The following is a 16989-nucleotide window of genomic DNA, read 5'->3' as shown; positions in this document are numbered from 1 at the left end:
AACACGTGACCAACGAACAAAACGCCCGCACTCGTCGATGACGCAGCAACCCCCTTGCGCGCTTTTTGATGACGACACAGCCCCCAGTGATCCCGCTGGAAGTCGTTATGAGGTGAGCGCGTGCGAGGGAGAGGCACGTGTGGTCGGAGCGCGGTGTCTCTTAGCAACCCACCCAGAGCCTCGACCCTCCTTGAGGCCCGGGGTTTGGGGTCGGCGGGCTCCTCCGGTCTGAGGAGGGGGTGGGGCAGCCTCCAGTGTCGGCGTGGGGCTGAAGGGGAGGCTTCAGTTGGAGGAGGATGCATTCTGAGGGGGTCAGGGAGAGGGGAACTGAATGGGAGGTTCCAGACTGAGAGGGAGGATCTGAGCTGGAGGCTTCAGTCTGAGGAGTGGATTCAGACTGAGGGCATGAGGGAGTAGCTGCAGTCTAAAGGGATGCACTTCACTGATTGAAGGTCGCTTTCGGGTTATTACAGCGAAAAAGTATAAATCGCAGGTAGTGACAACGCTATCCACGCTGTTTTGGGCACAGTGTGTGATGTTAGTCCAGGAATAGACTGCTGTTTTTCACGTACTTTCATGTTACCACTTATGATCAACTCAGGAGAGGTAATGGCCTAGTGGTATTGCTAGACTTGTTAATTCCCCTAAGTAATGTCCTGGGAACTTGGGTTTGAATCCTGCCATAGTAGACTGGGAACTTGGAATTCATTCAAAGTCTGGAATTGAGAGCATCAGGGTGATCGTGGAAGCACTGGTATGGAAGGTAAACATTAATATAGAAACTAGAAGGAGTAGGTCATTCAGCTCTTTGAAATTCTGCTCTGCCATTCAGTATGAACATGACTGATCCTGTCTAAATGCCATTTGCCGAGTTTCCTCCCGTATCCCTTCATGCCTTAACATCTAAAAATACATTTACAGAGGAACCTCGATTATCCGGCTTTCGCTTAGCTGAATATCGGATTATCCGGCAAGATCGCAAGTTCCCAGATTGACTAAACTATGTTATCCCAGCAATCGATTATCCGGAAATGGATTAACTGAACGAAATACTGCCTGCCCATGTCCTTCAGATAATTGAGGTTCCTCTGCATTTCTAACATGAATAAATTCAGTGACTCAGCCTCCACAACCTTCTGTGGGACAGAATTCCACAGTTTGACCACCTTTTGGGTGAAGAAAGTTTTCTTAGTTTTTGTCTTAAATAGTTTACTTGTATCCTATGTCCCATGGTTCTAGCCACCCCAATCAAGGAAAATATCCTATATCTAGTCTGTCCAACCTTTTCAACATTTTAGATATTGCAATCAGGTCCCTTCTCATTCTTCTAAAACCGAATGATTAGAGACACGGTCAAGTCAATCTCTCCTCATAGGACAGTCCTGCCATTCCCATTATCAGCCTAGCCAACCTCTACTCCACCCCCTCTATGTTAAGTGTATCCTTCTTTAAATGGGAAGACCAAAATTTCTAGGATTAGTAAGATTATTAGAGCATACATAATGGAGACATAGAGACTAAAAGTATGGAATAGATTGGTATTGATCTATAAAAATAACTTGCAAAGTTGTTACCTTGTCCATTTTACTTTTTGTACTTCATTTGTTATTCCTTGCCTGCCATTTAAGTAACCAAGGGGTCGGTGTTCAACCTTCCCATAGTTTTCACCTACTAGAATCCTATAAGATACTGTGTGAAGTGAAAACTGTACTCCAAACCTACCTTACAGGACACTATTAGCTAAATGTGTATAAGCAAACCTTCAAGATAGCTGTAGAAATAAGTGGGCTTGTAGTGGATGTTCATTAACAACCTGTCCTAGAAATGGAGATAGAAAGTTGCAATGATAAGAGTCTGAAATGAACTATGTGTAGATAAGAGTGGTGTGATGATGTTGCTTCTTTAACAAGGAAAGGTTGTCCTTGGGTTTCTTTTCAGGGGGATTGTGAATGCATAGATTCCGAGATGTCTGGTTTGGATGAATTTTAGGGCCAATTTGTTTCTAGCTAACAAACACTGTCTCAGGCAAAAAGCTTTCAAGTTTTAAAAAAACATTTGTAAAATGAGAGGGGAGTGGCCAGTTCTCCCAGCTCAGCTGTTCTCTGGTTTGGTTTTAGCAAGCAGTCAGTTTGAGCTGGGGGATTCACAGCAACAGCTACAGTAGAAGCAGGTTGCATGCTAAATCTCTCTGCAGTCTCTCTCTCTCTCTCTCTCTCTTTCCCTCTCTCCTCTCAGAATTGTCTGATTTTTACCTTTTTGCCAAGGGGGTGTATAAGGGGACTGTTGCAAGCATTTGGAACAGCATCAATAAGTTATGGTAGTCTATTGGATTTTCAGGTACATTAAGTTATTCTGTATTCTGTTCTCTTTTGTTTGTATTTCATTTTGTACTCTAAATTCTGTCTTCTTTAAAATCAAGGAGGTTAGATCAGCTGCATCACTTCTGGAATATCCACTTAAACCTGCTTAAAACAACTAGAAAAGTTAGGGTTACTTTCTTGAAATGTCTTGAGGGGGTCTGGCATGGAACATAACAGTGGGAAAGAAATTGGAAACAAAGTTGATGAAAATTTCCAGTTTGAAGCTAGGACAGGTGGTGAAACTAATATATTCCAACAATTTACTAGAAAAGCAGGCAAAGGAGCAGATCCGAATGGAACTGAAACAGGAAGTGTTTTCACGTATCCTACGATTAGGTGAACCACATGCGTTCTCAAAGCAACACCACTTGGAACATCTCCAGATATCAGCAGAAACTCAAAATCCTAAATATGTTCTTACAGACTTTCCATCTTTTGGGGTAATCATAGAACATAGAACAACACAGCACAGAACAGGCCCTTTGGCCCACGATGTTGTGCCGAACATTTGTCCTAGTTTAATCACCTATCCATGGACCTATCCAATTGTCGCTTAAAAGTCACCAATGATTCTGACTCTGCCACTCCCACAGGCAGCGCATTCCATGACCCCACCACTCTCTGGGTAAAGAACCTATCCCTGACATCCCCCCCCCATACCTTCCAGTCTTCACCTTAAATTTATGTCCCCTTGTAACACTGTTGTACCCGGGGAAAATGTCTCTGCTGTCCACTCTATCTATTCCCCATATCATCTTATAAACCTCAATCAAGTCACCCCTCATCCTTTGCCGTTTCAATGAGAAAAAGCCTAGCACTCTCAACCAACCTCGTACGACCTATTCTCCATTCCAGGCAACATCCTGGTAAATCTCCTCTGCACCCTCTCCAAAGCTTCCACATCTTTCCTAAAATGAGGCAACCAGAACTGCACACAGTACTCCAAATGTGGCCTTACCAAGGTCCTATACAGCTGCAACATCACCTCACGAATCTTGAATTCAATCCCTCTGCTAATGAACGCTAATACACCATAAGCCTTCTTACAAGCTCTATCCACCTGAGTGGCAACTTTCAAAGATCTATGAACATAGACCCCAAGATCCCTCTGCTCCTCCACCTTACTAAGAACCCTACTGTTAACCCTGTATTCCGCACTCTTATTTGTCCTTCCAAAATGGACAACCTCACACTTGACAGGGTTGAACTCCATCTGCCACTCCTCAGCCCAGCTCTGCATCATATCGAAGTCCCTTTGCAGCCGACAACAGCCCTCCTTACTATCCACAACTCCACCAATCTTCGTATCGTCTGCAAATTTACTGACCCACCCTTTGACTCCTGCTTCCAAGTCATTAATAAAAATTACAAACAGCAGAGGACCCAGAACAATATCTCTCAGAGTCTGGCGACATGAAGTTTTAAATATCAATTAAGCCTAATTGTTGACTTACTGACAAATGATTGATAGTTTCTTATTGAAATCAGTGTTAAGGCAGCTCATCACTAAATCATTACTGTATTGGTAACTGATTGGTGTTGACTCTTTTCCATCTTAGGTTTCTTTTCTTTACCAAGACTTGGACAAATACAGTATTAAGTGTGTCAGTTAAAAAATTGGCAACTAGGCAACAACTTCAATTGACTCCATTACTGCCTCCATATCTTTCCAGCCAGTGCATTTCCAAAGCTGGTGTTACTGAATTGAGCACGATGTCAGCATATAACCCTGAAGAGGATGTCAACCTTTACAGTCCTCCCACAACAGTACGTGGAATTACTGAGCTGAACAGAGATTTATTTAGGAAGAATGTAGCTCTTCCAGCTCTGAAAGTGAAAAAGGACGTAGTGAACAAAGTCACAAAATCCTTGAAAAATTCCACGCTGAAAAGACCTGGAGTAAAGCGAGTTGTTGAAGACTCTAAAGATGAAATGTATAGGTTTATTTTGTTGGACCCGTGTAAAATATCCTGCATGGAATCTTTTGAGACTTTCGAGAAGGCTGTTCTAAAAGAGTATAATGTTGATCTTCAGATTCACATGTATCATTTAGAAATGACTTATGAACATTTCAAACCTGAAGAGATTCTGAAGGCAGTTTTGCCTGAAGGGCAGGATGTAACCTCTGGATTTAGTAGAGTCGGCCATATTGTTCACATGAACCTTCGTGATCATCAGCTTCCATACAAGTATTTGATTGGTAAGATTTGAATTTTGTTGCTTCTAGATTTGGTTTAAAGTTTATTTCAGGGGAATACATTCTTTCTTTGTATATCTGATGATATTAGATGAATAATATCTAATTAATTGTCAGATGTTTTAAAAGTTGATTGTTATGTTTAAGATCAGATCACATAATAGTTTGGAGAAGCTGTGCATGTTCCCTTTAGAGAACATAGATTGAGAAAAGATTTGATAGAGGTACTTAAAGCCATAAGAAGTCTATACTAAATAGACCCTGTCCCTATTGCTACAAGTTATGAGAATCATGAGACTCAGATTTAAAGTAAATGGCAAAAGAATGAATTATGATGTGAGGAGAAACGTTTTAATGTAGTGAATGATCGTTATCTGGAATGCTCTGCCTGAATATATAGTGAAGTGACACTTAATTGTGGTAGTCAAAATGAATTGGACAGTGCCTGAAGGAAAAGAATTATGGGGACATGGAAAGGATAGGAGTGTTGGTCTAGCAAAACTACTATTGCAGAGAGCTTGCACAGATCCAGTGGGCCGAATGGATTCCTTCGGTCAAGTTAATAATAATTTGTTGCAAGTGTTTATATGTAATTTAAAATCTTGATCATTACAATTTTATTTAATTTCAAGTCTTTGAGTAATTGTCTGGCAGGTCAGAATATAATCACTAATCTTGTTTCTTAGGCCAAGTTATAATGGATAAGAATCCTGGAGTAACTTCAGTGGTTAATAAAACCAACATTATTGACAACACTTACCGTAATTTTCAGATGGAAGTACTAGCTGGGGAAGACAATATGATTGCAAAGGTAAAATTTTCAGATTTCACCACATTTTTTCAAGTTCTGCAGTTACATTTCCTTGAAATGGTTCTATCTCTACTAATAACATGCACTGAATAAGCTTTGAACTTTCTAAATAACTATCCATCACTAAAATATTTTTAATTTAACACTATTTTTAGTTAACACTTACGTTTTGGAGGAGGAACGACTGTCAGTCCTGAGAGAGGCTTGGTTTTTGAGAAATGTAAAATGAAATGGTTTGTGTACATAATATAGACTGATAACTAACACATGAAAGTATCACCAGTCCAAATAGAAGCACAACAGATCTGTTGATAATCAGCCCACTTCTGCCATTGGTTATTAAACAGTGATGAAATCCAAGAGTTAGCTTTATTTAGAAGAAGGAAGGCCAAAAGCTTGCTTCTTCAGGATCTAAATCAATTATTTAAGAAATAAAATTATTAATTGGTGGGAGGGTGTTAATGAGAGAAGGTGCATATAATTGGTCGTCTTGACGAATAATAATATTACCAGTGCTTAAAATTATAGAACTGCCTGGAAAAAATGCATATGTGCTCATCTACATTGCTGAGTTTATAGAGAGTACTTGTATAACCACATTGCTGAATCTGTGGGAATACTCTGTACCGTGGTAATTTTAAAAGTGGATGATTTGTCAGGTTTTTAGAGAAAGAATACCATGCTGATCAATTGAACTCTATGGAGAATGGTAAAACAAAATGTCTTTGCAATTCAATTTCAATTATATAAGTTTAACAATGTCCTTGATTTATCTGTATTATTTACTCTTAAATAACTTCTAATTAATTTGTGTTTTGATAGGTCAAAGAGAACAATATAACATATGAATTTGATTTTTCTAAAGTCTACTGGAATCCACGGCTCAGTACAGAACATAGTCGAATAGTTGGTCTCCTGAATTCTGGAGATCTAGTGTATGACGTGTTTGCTGGTGTTGGGCCTTTTGCTATTCCAGCAGCAAAGAAAAACTGCAGAGTCATGGCAAATGATCTGAACCCAGAATCATATAAGTGGCTAGTCCACAACTGTAAGCTGAACAAAGTCGACAATAAAGTACAGTCATTCAATATGGATGGCAGGGACTTTTTATTAGATCCTGTTAAAAAGGATTTTATAAAACAAATTGAAATACTTTCATCAAAGGAGAAGAAAACCTCTATTCACATAATTATGAATCTACCTGGTTTGGCTATTGAGTTCTTGGATGTCTTCAGACAACTCTTTGAGAAGCAAAACTTAGTTGACGCTTTACCCACAGTCCACTGCTATAGTTTTTCTAAGTCTAATGAACCTGCCAAAGATATTCAGAGAAGAGCAGAGGATTTCCTAGGAACATCCTTAGAGGGACGGTGCTCTATCCATTTGGTTCGGAATGTGGCTCCAAACAAGGAAATGATGTGTATAAGTTTTAAAGTTCCTGCTGAGGTGCTGTGCAAAAATTACTTGGCAGAAAGAGGTCAGTATTTTAGTCACAATATCTGCACTCAAAATGACACATCTACTGGTTTTGGCATTAGTATGATTTTGTTTATTCCTGAAAAAAAGGCTGTGATTGAAAAATATTGAACTGGGTCATTTATGACAGGAAGAGAAAAGCATTCTATGAAACGGTTACTATGAGAAAGTATTGTTATAAGTTCAGAATTTAAAGATATATGCGTGTAGAGTAGTATCAGCTACATCTTTGTGACCCTAGCAACTAATGTTGGATGTTCCCTAACTGCCCAAAATTGATATGCTGTTGCATTGTTCTGGAACATTGGGGAAAAAAAGTCAAAACAAGGCAGTTTTAAAAGGGAGAAGAACAGACAAAGGAAGCACATGGTGAGGTCAGTGCAGGAGAGAGAGAGAGAAAGAAACTGACACTGCCTTTGATTTCATGTATCGCTAGATATTGAAGTGCATCTGGGAAAATTAATAAACAGTGAAATTCATAACTGATCTTAGAGGGACTGTTGGGCGAAGTTCACAGCACAGAATCAGATAAGTTAATTGTTTTAAGTGTGGCCTACAGAATGTATTCAGTAGTGAGTAGGGTGGGTTCTTTCTTGATTATATTAGAATTAGATAAAATTACTTACAGTGTGGAAACAGGCCCTTCGACCCAAAAGGTCCACATCGACCCGCCACCCACTCAGACCCATTCCCCTACATTAACCCCTTCACCGAACACTATGGGCAATTTAGCATGGTCAATTCACTTAACCTACACATTTTTGGACTGTTGGAGGAAACCCACGCAGACATGGGGAGAATGTGCGAACTCCACATGGTCAGTCACCTGAGACAGAAATTGAACCCAGGTCTCTGGCGCTGTGAGGCAGCATTGCTAACCGCTGTGCCACCATGCCGCACATGGATATGTCTCTTGATTAAACTTAAAATATAAGCCATAACTATTAATTTAACCTGGGGCAGTGTTTGTAGAGGAATAAGATGGTGTTACTTTCTGGGTCTGTAGATTGTGAAGGAGCACAAATAGCCTTTAATAGAGTGATATGTACTTCTTGTCAGATGTGGGAGTTTAAAGAGAGTTTAAGGGTTACTGCGGATTATATCTGCCATAAATACTGTTGGTTGCAAATCTCATCAGATCGAATGGATCGATTGGAGAGACAGTTAGAAGCAATGAAGAATTTGCAACAGCAACAGTATGTTGGCAGTTATAGGCATCGGAAAGTCTCAGATACAGTCACATAGATGGGTTAACTCCAGGAAAAGTAAGAGAGGTAGGCAGGTAGTTCAGGAATCTTTTGTGGTTATACCCATTTCAAACAAGTATGTTGTTTTGGAAAATGTAGGGGGTGATCGATTCTCAGCGAAACGTAGCACAAACAGCCAAGTTTCTGGTATTGAGATTGGCTCTAATACAATGAGGGGTACGTCTGGTTCCAAGAGATCAGTTGTGTTAGGGGATTCTCTAGTCCGAGATACAGACAAGACGTTTCTCTGGCCAGCAGCGAAAAATCAGAATGGTGTGTTGTTTCCCTGGTCCCAGGATCACGGATGTCTCAGAGAGGGTGCAGAATGTTCTGCAGGGGGAGAGCGGCCAGCAAGAGGTCATTGTACACATTGGAACCAACGACATAGGAAGGGAAAAGGTTGAGACTCTGAAGGGAGATCACAGAGAGTTAGGCAGGAATTTAAAAAGGAGGTCCTCGAGGGTAGTAATATCTGGATTACTCCCAGTGCTACCAGCTAGTGAGGGCAGGAATAGGAGGATTGAGCAGATGAATGCTGCTCAGCTGAGGAGCTGGTGTATGGGAGAAGGATTCACATTTTTGGATCATTGGAATCTCTTTTGGGGTAGAAGTGACCTGTATAAGAAAGACAGATTGTACCTAAATTGAAAGGGGACTAATAAACTGGCAGGGAAAGTTGCTTGAGCTGCTTCGGAGGATTTAAACTAATAAGGTGTTTAGGGGGGGGTTAATGAGGACAGAGATCAATCTGAGACTGATACAGTTGAGAACAGAAGCGAGTCAAAAATTGAGGGCAGACAGGGACAAGATTAGATTACTTACAGTGTGGAAACAGGCCCTTCGGCCCAACAAGTCCACACCGACCCGCCGAAGCGCAACCCACCCATACCCCTACGTATACCCCTTGCCTAACACTACGGGGAATTTAGCATGGCCAATTCACCTGACCCGCACATCTTTGGACTGTGGGAGGAAACCGGAGAACCCGATGGAAACCCACGCAGACACGGGGAGAACGTGCAAACTCCACACAGTCAGTCGCCTGAGGCGGGAATTGAACCCAGGTCCCTGGCGCTGTGAGGCAGCAGTGCTAACCACTGTGCCACCGTGCCGCCCTAAATCGACAAGGTAGGACTAACAAATTAAACTGCATTTATTTCAATGCAAGGGGCCTAAGAGGGAAGGCAGATGAACTCCGGGCGTGGAGGCATGGTTCGGAACATGAAACTGGGATATCATAGCAATTACAGAAACATGGCTCAGGGATGGACAGGACTGACAGCTGAATTTTCCAGAATATAAATGCTACAGGAACGATAGAAAGGGAGGCATGAGAGGAGGGGGAGTGCCATTTTTGATAAGGGATAGCATTACAGCTGTACTGAGGAAGGATATTCCCGGAAAAACATCCAGGGAAGTTATTTGGGTGGAGCTGAGAAGTAAGAAAGGGATGATCACCTTATTGGGATTGTATTATAGACCCCTTAAGTCAGAGGGAAATTGAGAAACAAACTTGTAAGGAGATTTCAGCTATCTGTAAGAATAATAGGGTGGTTATGGTAGAGGATTTTAACTTTTCAAACATAGACTGGGACTGCCATAGTGTTAAGGGTTTAGATGGAGAGGAATTTGTTATATGTGTACAAGAAACGTTTGTGATTCAGTATGTGGATGTACCTACTGGAGAAGGTGCAAAACCTGACCTACTCTTGGGAAATAAGGCAGGGCAGTGTGACTGAGGTGTCATTGGGGGAGCACTTTGGGGCCAACGACCATAATTCTTTTCCGTAACTATTTTAAATCTAATAGGATAGACCAGATCGAAAAGTTGAAGTTCTAAATTGGAGAAAGGCCAATTTTTACGGTATTAGGCAAGAACTTTCAAAAGCTGATTGGGGACAGATGTTTGCAGGTGAAGGGATGGCTGGAAAATGGGAAGCCTTCAGAAATGAGATAACAAGAATCCAGAGAAAGTATATTCCTGTTAGAATGTAAGCAAAGGCTGGTAGGTATAATGAATGCTGGATGACTAAAGAAATTGAGGATTTGACTAAGAAAAAGAAGGAAGCATATGTCAGTTATAGACAGGATATATCAAGTGAATCCCTATAAGAGTATAAAGGCATTAGGATTACACTTAAGAGGGAAATCAGGAGGGCAAAAAGGGGACATGAGATAGCTTTGGCAAATAGAATAAAGGAGAATCCAAAGGATTTTTACAAATATATTAAGGACAAAAGGGTAGCCAGGGAGAGAATAGGTCCCCTCAAAAATCAGCAAGGTGGCCTTTGTGTGGAGCTGCAGAAAATGAAGGAGATACTAAACGAGTATTTTGTATCAGTATTTACTGTGGAAAAGGATATGGAAGATATAGACTGTAGATATAGATGGTGACACCTTGCAAAATGTCCATATTACAGAGGAGGAATTGCTGGATGTCTTGAATCATGTTGGATAAATCTCCAAGACTGGATCAGGTGTACCCTAGAGCTCTGTGGGAAGCTAGAGAAGTGATTGCTGGGCCTCTTGCTGAGATATTTGTATCATCGATAGTTACAGATGAGGTGCCAGAAGACTGGAGGTTGGCTAATGTGGTGCCACTGTTTAAGAAGGGTGGTAAGGACAAGCGAGGAACTACAGACCAGTGAGCCTGACATCGGTTGTGGGCGAATTGTTGGAGGGAATCGTGAGGGACAGGATGTACGTGTATTTGGAAAGGCAAGGACTGATTAGGGATAGTCAATATAGCTTTGTGCGTGGGAAATATGTCTCACAAACTTGAGTTTTTTGAGGAAGTAGCAAAGAGGATTGATGAGGGCAGAGCGGTAGATGTGATCTACGTGGACTTCAATAAGGCGTTCGACAAGGTTCCCCATGGGAGACTGATTAGCAAGGTTAGATCTCACGGAATACAGGGAGAACTAGCCAGTTGGATACAGAACTGGCTCAGAGGTATAAGACAGAGGGTGGTGGTGGAGGGTTGTTTCTCAGACTGGAGGTCTGTGACCAGTGGAGTGCCATAAGGATCTGTGCTGGGTTTGTCTACTTTTTTGTCATTTACATAAATGATTTGAATGCGCGCATGAGAGGTACAGTTAGTAAGTTTGCAGATGACACCAAAATTGGAGGTGTGGTGGACAGCAAAGAGGGTTACCTCAAATTACAACAGGATCTTGACCACATGGGCCACTGGGCAGAGAAGTGGCAGATGGAGTTTACTTCAGATAAATGCGAGGTGCTGCATTTTGGGAAAGCAAATCTTAGCAGGACTTATACACTTAATGGTAAGTCCTAGGGAGTGTTGCTGAACAAAGAGACGTTGGAGTGCAGGTTCATAGCTTCTTGAAAGTGGAGTCACAGGTCGATAGGATAGTGAAGAAGGCATTTGGTATGCTTTCCTTTATTGGTCAGAGTATTGAGTACAGGAGTTGGGAAGTCATGTTGCCGCTGTGCAGGACATTAGTTTGGGCACTTTTGGAATATTGCATGTAGTTTTGGTCTCCTTCCTATCGGAAGATGTTGTGAAACGTGAAAGGGTTCAGAAAAGATGTACAAATATGTTGCCAAGGTTGGAGGATTTGAGATATGGGGAGATGCTGGACAGGCTGAGGCTGATTTCCCTGGAGAATCGGAGGCTGAGGGGTGACCTTATAGTGGTTTATAAAATTATGAGGGGCATGGATAGGATAAATAGACAATCTTTTCCCTGGGGTCAGGGAGTCCAGAACTAGAGGGCATAGGTTTAGGGTGAGAGGGGAAAGATATAAAAGAGACCAAAGGAGCAACGTTTTCACACAGAGGGTGGTACGTGTATGGAATGAGCTGCCAGAGGATGTGGTGGCGGCTGGTACAATTGCAACATTTAAGAGGCATTTGCTTGGGTATATGAATAGGAAGGGTTTGGAGGGATATGAGCCAGGTGCTGGCAGGTGGGACTAGATTGGGTTGGGATATCTGGTCGGCATGGACGGGTTGGACCGAAGGGTCTGTTTCCATGCTGACTCTATGTTGTATGTGATAGCCTCTGTAATGTAAGGAGCTTAACAGAAGAATCTCAAAATCATTTCATTGGGTCCTCTTGACTTAACTGACATTATTGCTCACTACTCATCTACCAGTTAAATCTGAATCTGGTCAACTCTTTTCCTTGTAGCATTCTGGTTGAAGAGTTTGGTGATAAACTGTATCTTGTCTCCTTTTATTTCCCTCTATTTACAAACAGAAATTAACAGAGAAACATTTAGCACTTTCAAAAATTTCAATTTTGTCTCCTCAGTACTTGCATTGATTAATGTTTTGAAATGTTCAGCAGTTCTAACCTGTTTTTACATTCAAACATATCAATAAGTATTCACTAATATTGAGGCAAGATTTTTTTCACCACATTATTACATTTAAAGTTATATTGATAAATTAACGCAAAGTTAAAAATATAAAAAATTGAACCATAACCAGTTTTGAAAATTGAAATCTTGCTTTTGGAAAATATCCCCTTTTGGTTGAATCAAGTCACTATATAACCACCATCTGGCCCCAAAACTTCAACTGTAAATGATCTGTTCTCCATACTTTCTGCTCTGTCACAAGTCAACCTTGTATATTGAATCATAGAAAAGGGATGAAAGGTTACAAGGAGAAAGCAGGAGAATGGGGTTGAGAAACATAGCCATGTTTTAATGATGGAGCGGACTCAAAGGACAGAATGGCTTAATTCTGTTTCTATATTTTATAATCTTGTAACATCATACAGTACAGAAGGGCCCATTGTATCTGCACCAACTAAACTGTTCTAAATCTCCAATATTCTCACTTTCCAGTGCTTAGCCCATAGCCTTGAATGTTGTGGCATTTCATGTGCTCATCCAAGTATTTTTTAAAGAATGTAGATCAATTAAGTGTAATAGCTGCATTCTACCATCCTATTACATGTCCCTCATAATCTAATACACCTCAGTCATGTTCCCCCTTCAGCCTTTTCTACTGAACACAACCTGAACTTATCCAGTCTCTCTTCAGAACGAATATTCTCCATTCCAGACAACATTTCCCCACCACTACCAACCTTGCTATAGTGTGGTGTTCAGAACTGAGCACACAACTCCAGCTGTGGCCTTCCCAAAGTTTAGTAAAGTTCCAACGTAACCACCCTGCTCGTGTAATCTATGTCACTACTTATAAAGACAAGTGTCCCATATGCCTTCTTAATTAGCCTATGTGCTGCTGCCTTCAGGGATCTGTGGGCAATCACTCCAAGATCCTTCTGTTCCTCTGAGCTTCCAATGTCCTGCCATTCACTGACTCCCTTGTTTGTTAGTTCTTTCAAAATAAATCACCTCACATGTTTCAGAGTTAAATTCCATCAGCCCTTCTGAACAAATCTGTCTATGTCCTCCTGAATCTCAGAATGTTTGCATCATTTCTTGAACTTCATACTCCTGGTCATGATTTGCTTCTATAAACAACCAGTGATTTGTTATAATGGGTAATGAAGCTCTCTCAAGGGTTCACTTTTTTTTTCATGCTCACTAGGATAGTTTTTCTGCTGTGCATATTGAATTTTATCATGTTACTAAGTAACCAATGGGGAATTCTGCCTTCAATACCACCATAAGAACTGCAAAAATGTATATTTTTTTAAAAAATGTAACTGAGACATTCTTTCTCACTGTCAATCACCTAGCCAATGTCATCTGCAAACTTGTTTATCATCTACATCATTTATATGCATCACAAACAATATGGGAATTAGCATCGATCCCTGTGGTATGCCTTTAATCACACAAACAGCTCCTAACACCCCGCCCCCCGTTTCCTACCATTCAGCCAAATTTTGATCCAATTTGCCAAGTTACCCAGATTTCATGTGCCTTTACCTTCCTTATTAGTCTCCCAGTTAAGACCTTGTCAAAGGCTTCACTGAAATCCATAAAAACTGCATAAACTGCACTACCTTCATCTACATACTTGGTCACCACCTCGAAAAATTCCATCAAATTGTTAGGCATGACATTCCTCTGACAAAGCTGACAAAGTGGGTGGCACGGTGGCACAGTAGTTAACACTGCTGCCTCATAGCGCCAGAGACCTGAGACTGTCTGTGTGGAGTTTGCGCATTCTCCCAGTGTCTGCATGGGTTTCCCCCGGGTGCTCTGGTTTTCTCCCACAGTCCAAAAAAACTGTGCAGGTTAGGTGAATTGGCCATGCTAAATTGCCCGTAGTGTTAGGTGAAGGGGTAAATTTAGGGGAATGGGTTTGGGTGGGTTCCGCTTCATTGGGTCGGTGTGGACTTGTTGGGTCAAAGGGCCTGTTTCCACACTAAGTAATCTAATCCCTGATCAAACCATGCCTCTCCAAATAGAGATTAATTTTCTCCTTCCAATATCTTATTCATGCTTCAAACTAACAATTACAAACTAGGTGAACATTACAGTCCCTTTGATGACCTGGTCTATGTTACCATTTAGAGAAACAGGTAAATGCCAGGAAACCAAGTGTCTATTTACTATTTGCATATTCATTGAATATCATTTAAATTGTGGACTGCTCAGTTTAGTGTGTCTGCTTTAAGGATAGCATTGCATGTCAACAGAAATTGACTGAACTAATAAAATACATATTAACGGTATTGATTTGTAAGTCAGAAAAATAGCACAACATGGAAACACAGTAGATGTTAGTGATCAAAGCATCAAATGTTTAAAAAAGGTTTTTTCCCTGCAAGTTTGGGAGTTTGGCTCCAGTTCATGAGTTCTGTTACTAATATACAATCTCGCTTTCATCTTTCCAGACAATACTGAAGAACCAGCTCCAAAACGTCTACGGCCAGATGAGGTTACTGCCTCAGAAGGACCACAGTGACTTGTGATAAATGAGCAACATCATTTTTAGCAGTTAAGAAACCGAATACAGTGCAATTTAATTACCAGTCAGTAAAAGGAATCTCAGAACATTTGCATCATTTCCTGGACTCCATACTCCTGGTCATGATTTGCTTCTATAAACAGCCAGTGATTTGTTATAATGGGTAATGAAGCCCTCTCAAGGGTTCACTTTTTTCATGCTCACTAGGATAGTTTTTCCATTGAGCATATTGAATTCTATCATGTTAATAAGTAACCAAAGGGAAATTCTGCATTCAACACCACCATCAGAACTGCAAAAATATATATTTTAAAAATGTATTGTACATTAATCATTATTATTTTTTGGAATTGAAATAGTTCGAATTATATTTTGCACAGCAGAGAACATTTCAGTCGGTTTGAGAATAGGTGGCTTCAATCCAACTGCAGTAAAATCATTTGTATTTGTCATGAACATATTTTCTTCAGCTCTATGTCTCATGATTAGGCATTCATTTTACAAGAGAAATGAAGCAATTTTTATTTTGTTGAAACACTGTACAAATTAAGTGTATTTTAATTTTATTAATTTTAACTCTAAGTAAACTGTTCTGAGGCTGTACATAATGGAATGCTAGTTCCTTCTGCATTTTATACATTTGGTTCATTATAATTACAAAGTGGTAAATCTACTTGGGTGTAATAATGACGTTGATTCAGTCTTTTCTTTTATATATCAAAGATAATGAAAGCCAGTCAGATAATTGTTTAGTATCATCAGAGGTAATGAAATAGGATGAGTAAAGTACTTTGACATTGTACAATGCAGTCATAAATCTATTTTGCTGGGTTCTTTAAATTAAAGTATCCCTACACTTCCTGTTATGAAATCATATTTTTAATAAAAATCTGAATGAATCTAAGTAGACAAGAGCCTTGTGAATAGGCTGTAGCTAATTAGACAGGTTTGGTTTATTTTTAACAGAATTATTTGCTAATTAATGTAAACAATATTGATCAGGAATGGAATATATTTTTGCTTGAAAAGCAAAATAATGTTGATGCCAGAAAGCTGAAATAAAAACGTGTGCTGGGAATACTCAGCAATCTGGCAACATTTGTATGTAGAGAAAAAGAGTTAACACTTCAGGTCTGTGACCTGTTCTCATATATTTCTGTTCTTGGGTCAATATCAGGCATCACAGTCAGAAATGCCTTGATTAGCTCCACAAGTATTTTCTTCTTTATTGCCTGAAAACTGCTCAGGAAACTCTCTCCAAAACGCCAATACAGGCAGTGTGTGACATTTATTAAACATACCAGACACTTGTGAGTGTCATTCTTGACTCCTGTCTCTTTTTAAATGTCATTGCAAGCAATGATACATTTAATAGAGGTTTTAGGGATGTCTCACTTAAAGTTCATATTTCTGTGCTATACTTGAAAGAGAAATCATTTTTAAAGGATCCTTTCAGGACCCAAGCCAGGATATATGCAGACTCTTATTAATAGCCCTATCCTGTTTTTTACTCAATAATTCTTAGTTGACCCTTCTGTAAACCAAACTGCAGCAGACATAAGATGATTTACCCTTAAAACAATGCACACACTTCAAATGTCATACAGGTGTGGATCTTAAAGAACAGTGCATCCTCTGGTTTAGATTGCATAGCACAGTGGCGTGGAGAAAAGTCAGGAGTGTGGCAGCATTCCCATTACGGCTATCAACCCTGTTGATAATGTGGGAACTTCTAGAATTATTGATCCGTTACGACCCTAGAGAAAAACACTTTGTATTTGTGGTTTCTACTTCAGTTGTTTCCAAGTGACAGCTTTCTGAAAAATATTGTGTGAAAGGGCAAAATATTCAAGTTGTCTGCCAGTAAAGCTAAAAGGGCTGCTCTGGACTTTGTTCTTATTATTTTTACTGAGCAGTTAAAAGTAGTTAAATATCAGTAGTTTATGCCATGTGTTGTGAGGCATTCAGCATTCTTAGATTGACATTAATTGCTGTAGCAGTTGTCACTTTTGCATATTACAGAAAAATATTCAATAT

The 16989-nt window shown here is 40.2% G+C and overlaps 1 protein-coding gene across 4 annotated transcripts; it reads left to right on the top strand.

The window, feature by feature from the left end:
• Positions 1 to 58: 58 nt before the first annotated feature.
• On the top strand, positions 59 to 15775 carry trmt5 (tRNA methyltransferase 5). 4 transcript variants are annotated; one of them, XM_060828528.1, is made up of 5 exons: positions 59 to 112; positions 3920 to 4560; positions 5244 to 5368; positions 6191 to 6845; positions 14879 to 15775. In XM_060828528.1, the coding sequence occupies exons 1-5, from the start codon at positions 69 to 71 to the stop codon at positions 14947 to 14949; spliced, it is 1536 nt and encodes a 511-aa protein (XP_060684511.1). In that variant the 5' UTR covers positions 59 to 68; the 3' UTR covers positions 14950 to 15775. The 4 variants fall into 4 exon arrangements, with proteins under 4 accessions (XP_060684511.1, XP_060684513.1, XP_060684514.1 ...); XM_060828530.1 differs by having other exon boundaries at positions 75 to 112; positions 4034 to 4560; XM_060828531.1 differs by lacking the exon at positions 59 to 112 and adding an exon at positions 543 to 763 and having other exon boundaries at positions 4034 to 4560.
• The last annotated feature ends 1214 nt before the right edge of the window (positions 15776 to 16989 follow it).

The sequence above is a fragment of the Hemiscyllium ocellatum genome, chromosome 8 (assembly GCF_020745735.1).
Source record: "Hemiscyllium ocellatum isolate sHemOce1 chromosome 8, sHemOce1.pat.X.cur, whole genome shotgun sequence".
In the NCBI taxonomy this organism is placed as follows: domain Eukaryota; kingdom Metazoa; phylum Chordata; class Chondrichthyes; order Orectolobiformes; family Hemiscylliidae; genus Hemiscyllium; species Hemiscyllium ocellatum.
The sequence above is the reverse complement of the archived record's forward strand: the minus strand, read 5'-3'. Positions and strand labels throughout refer to the sequence as shown.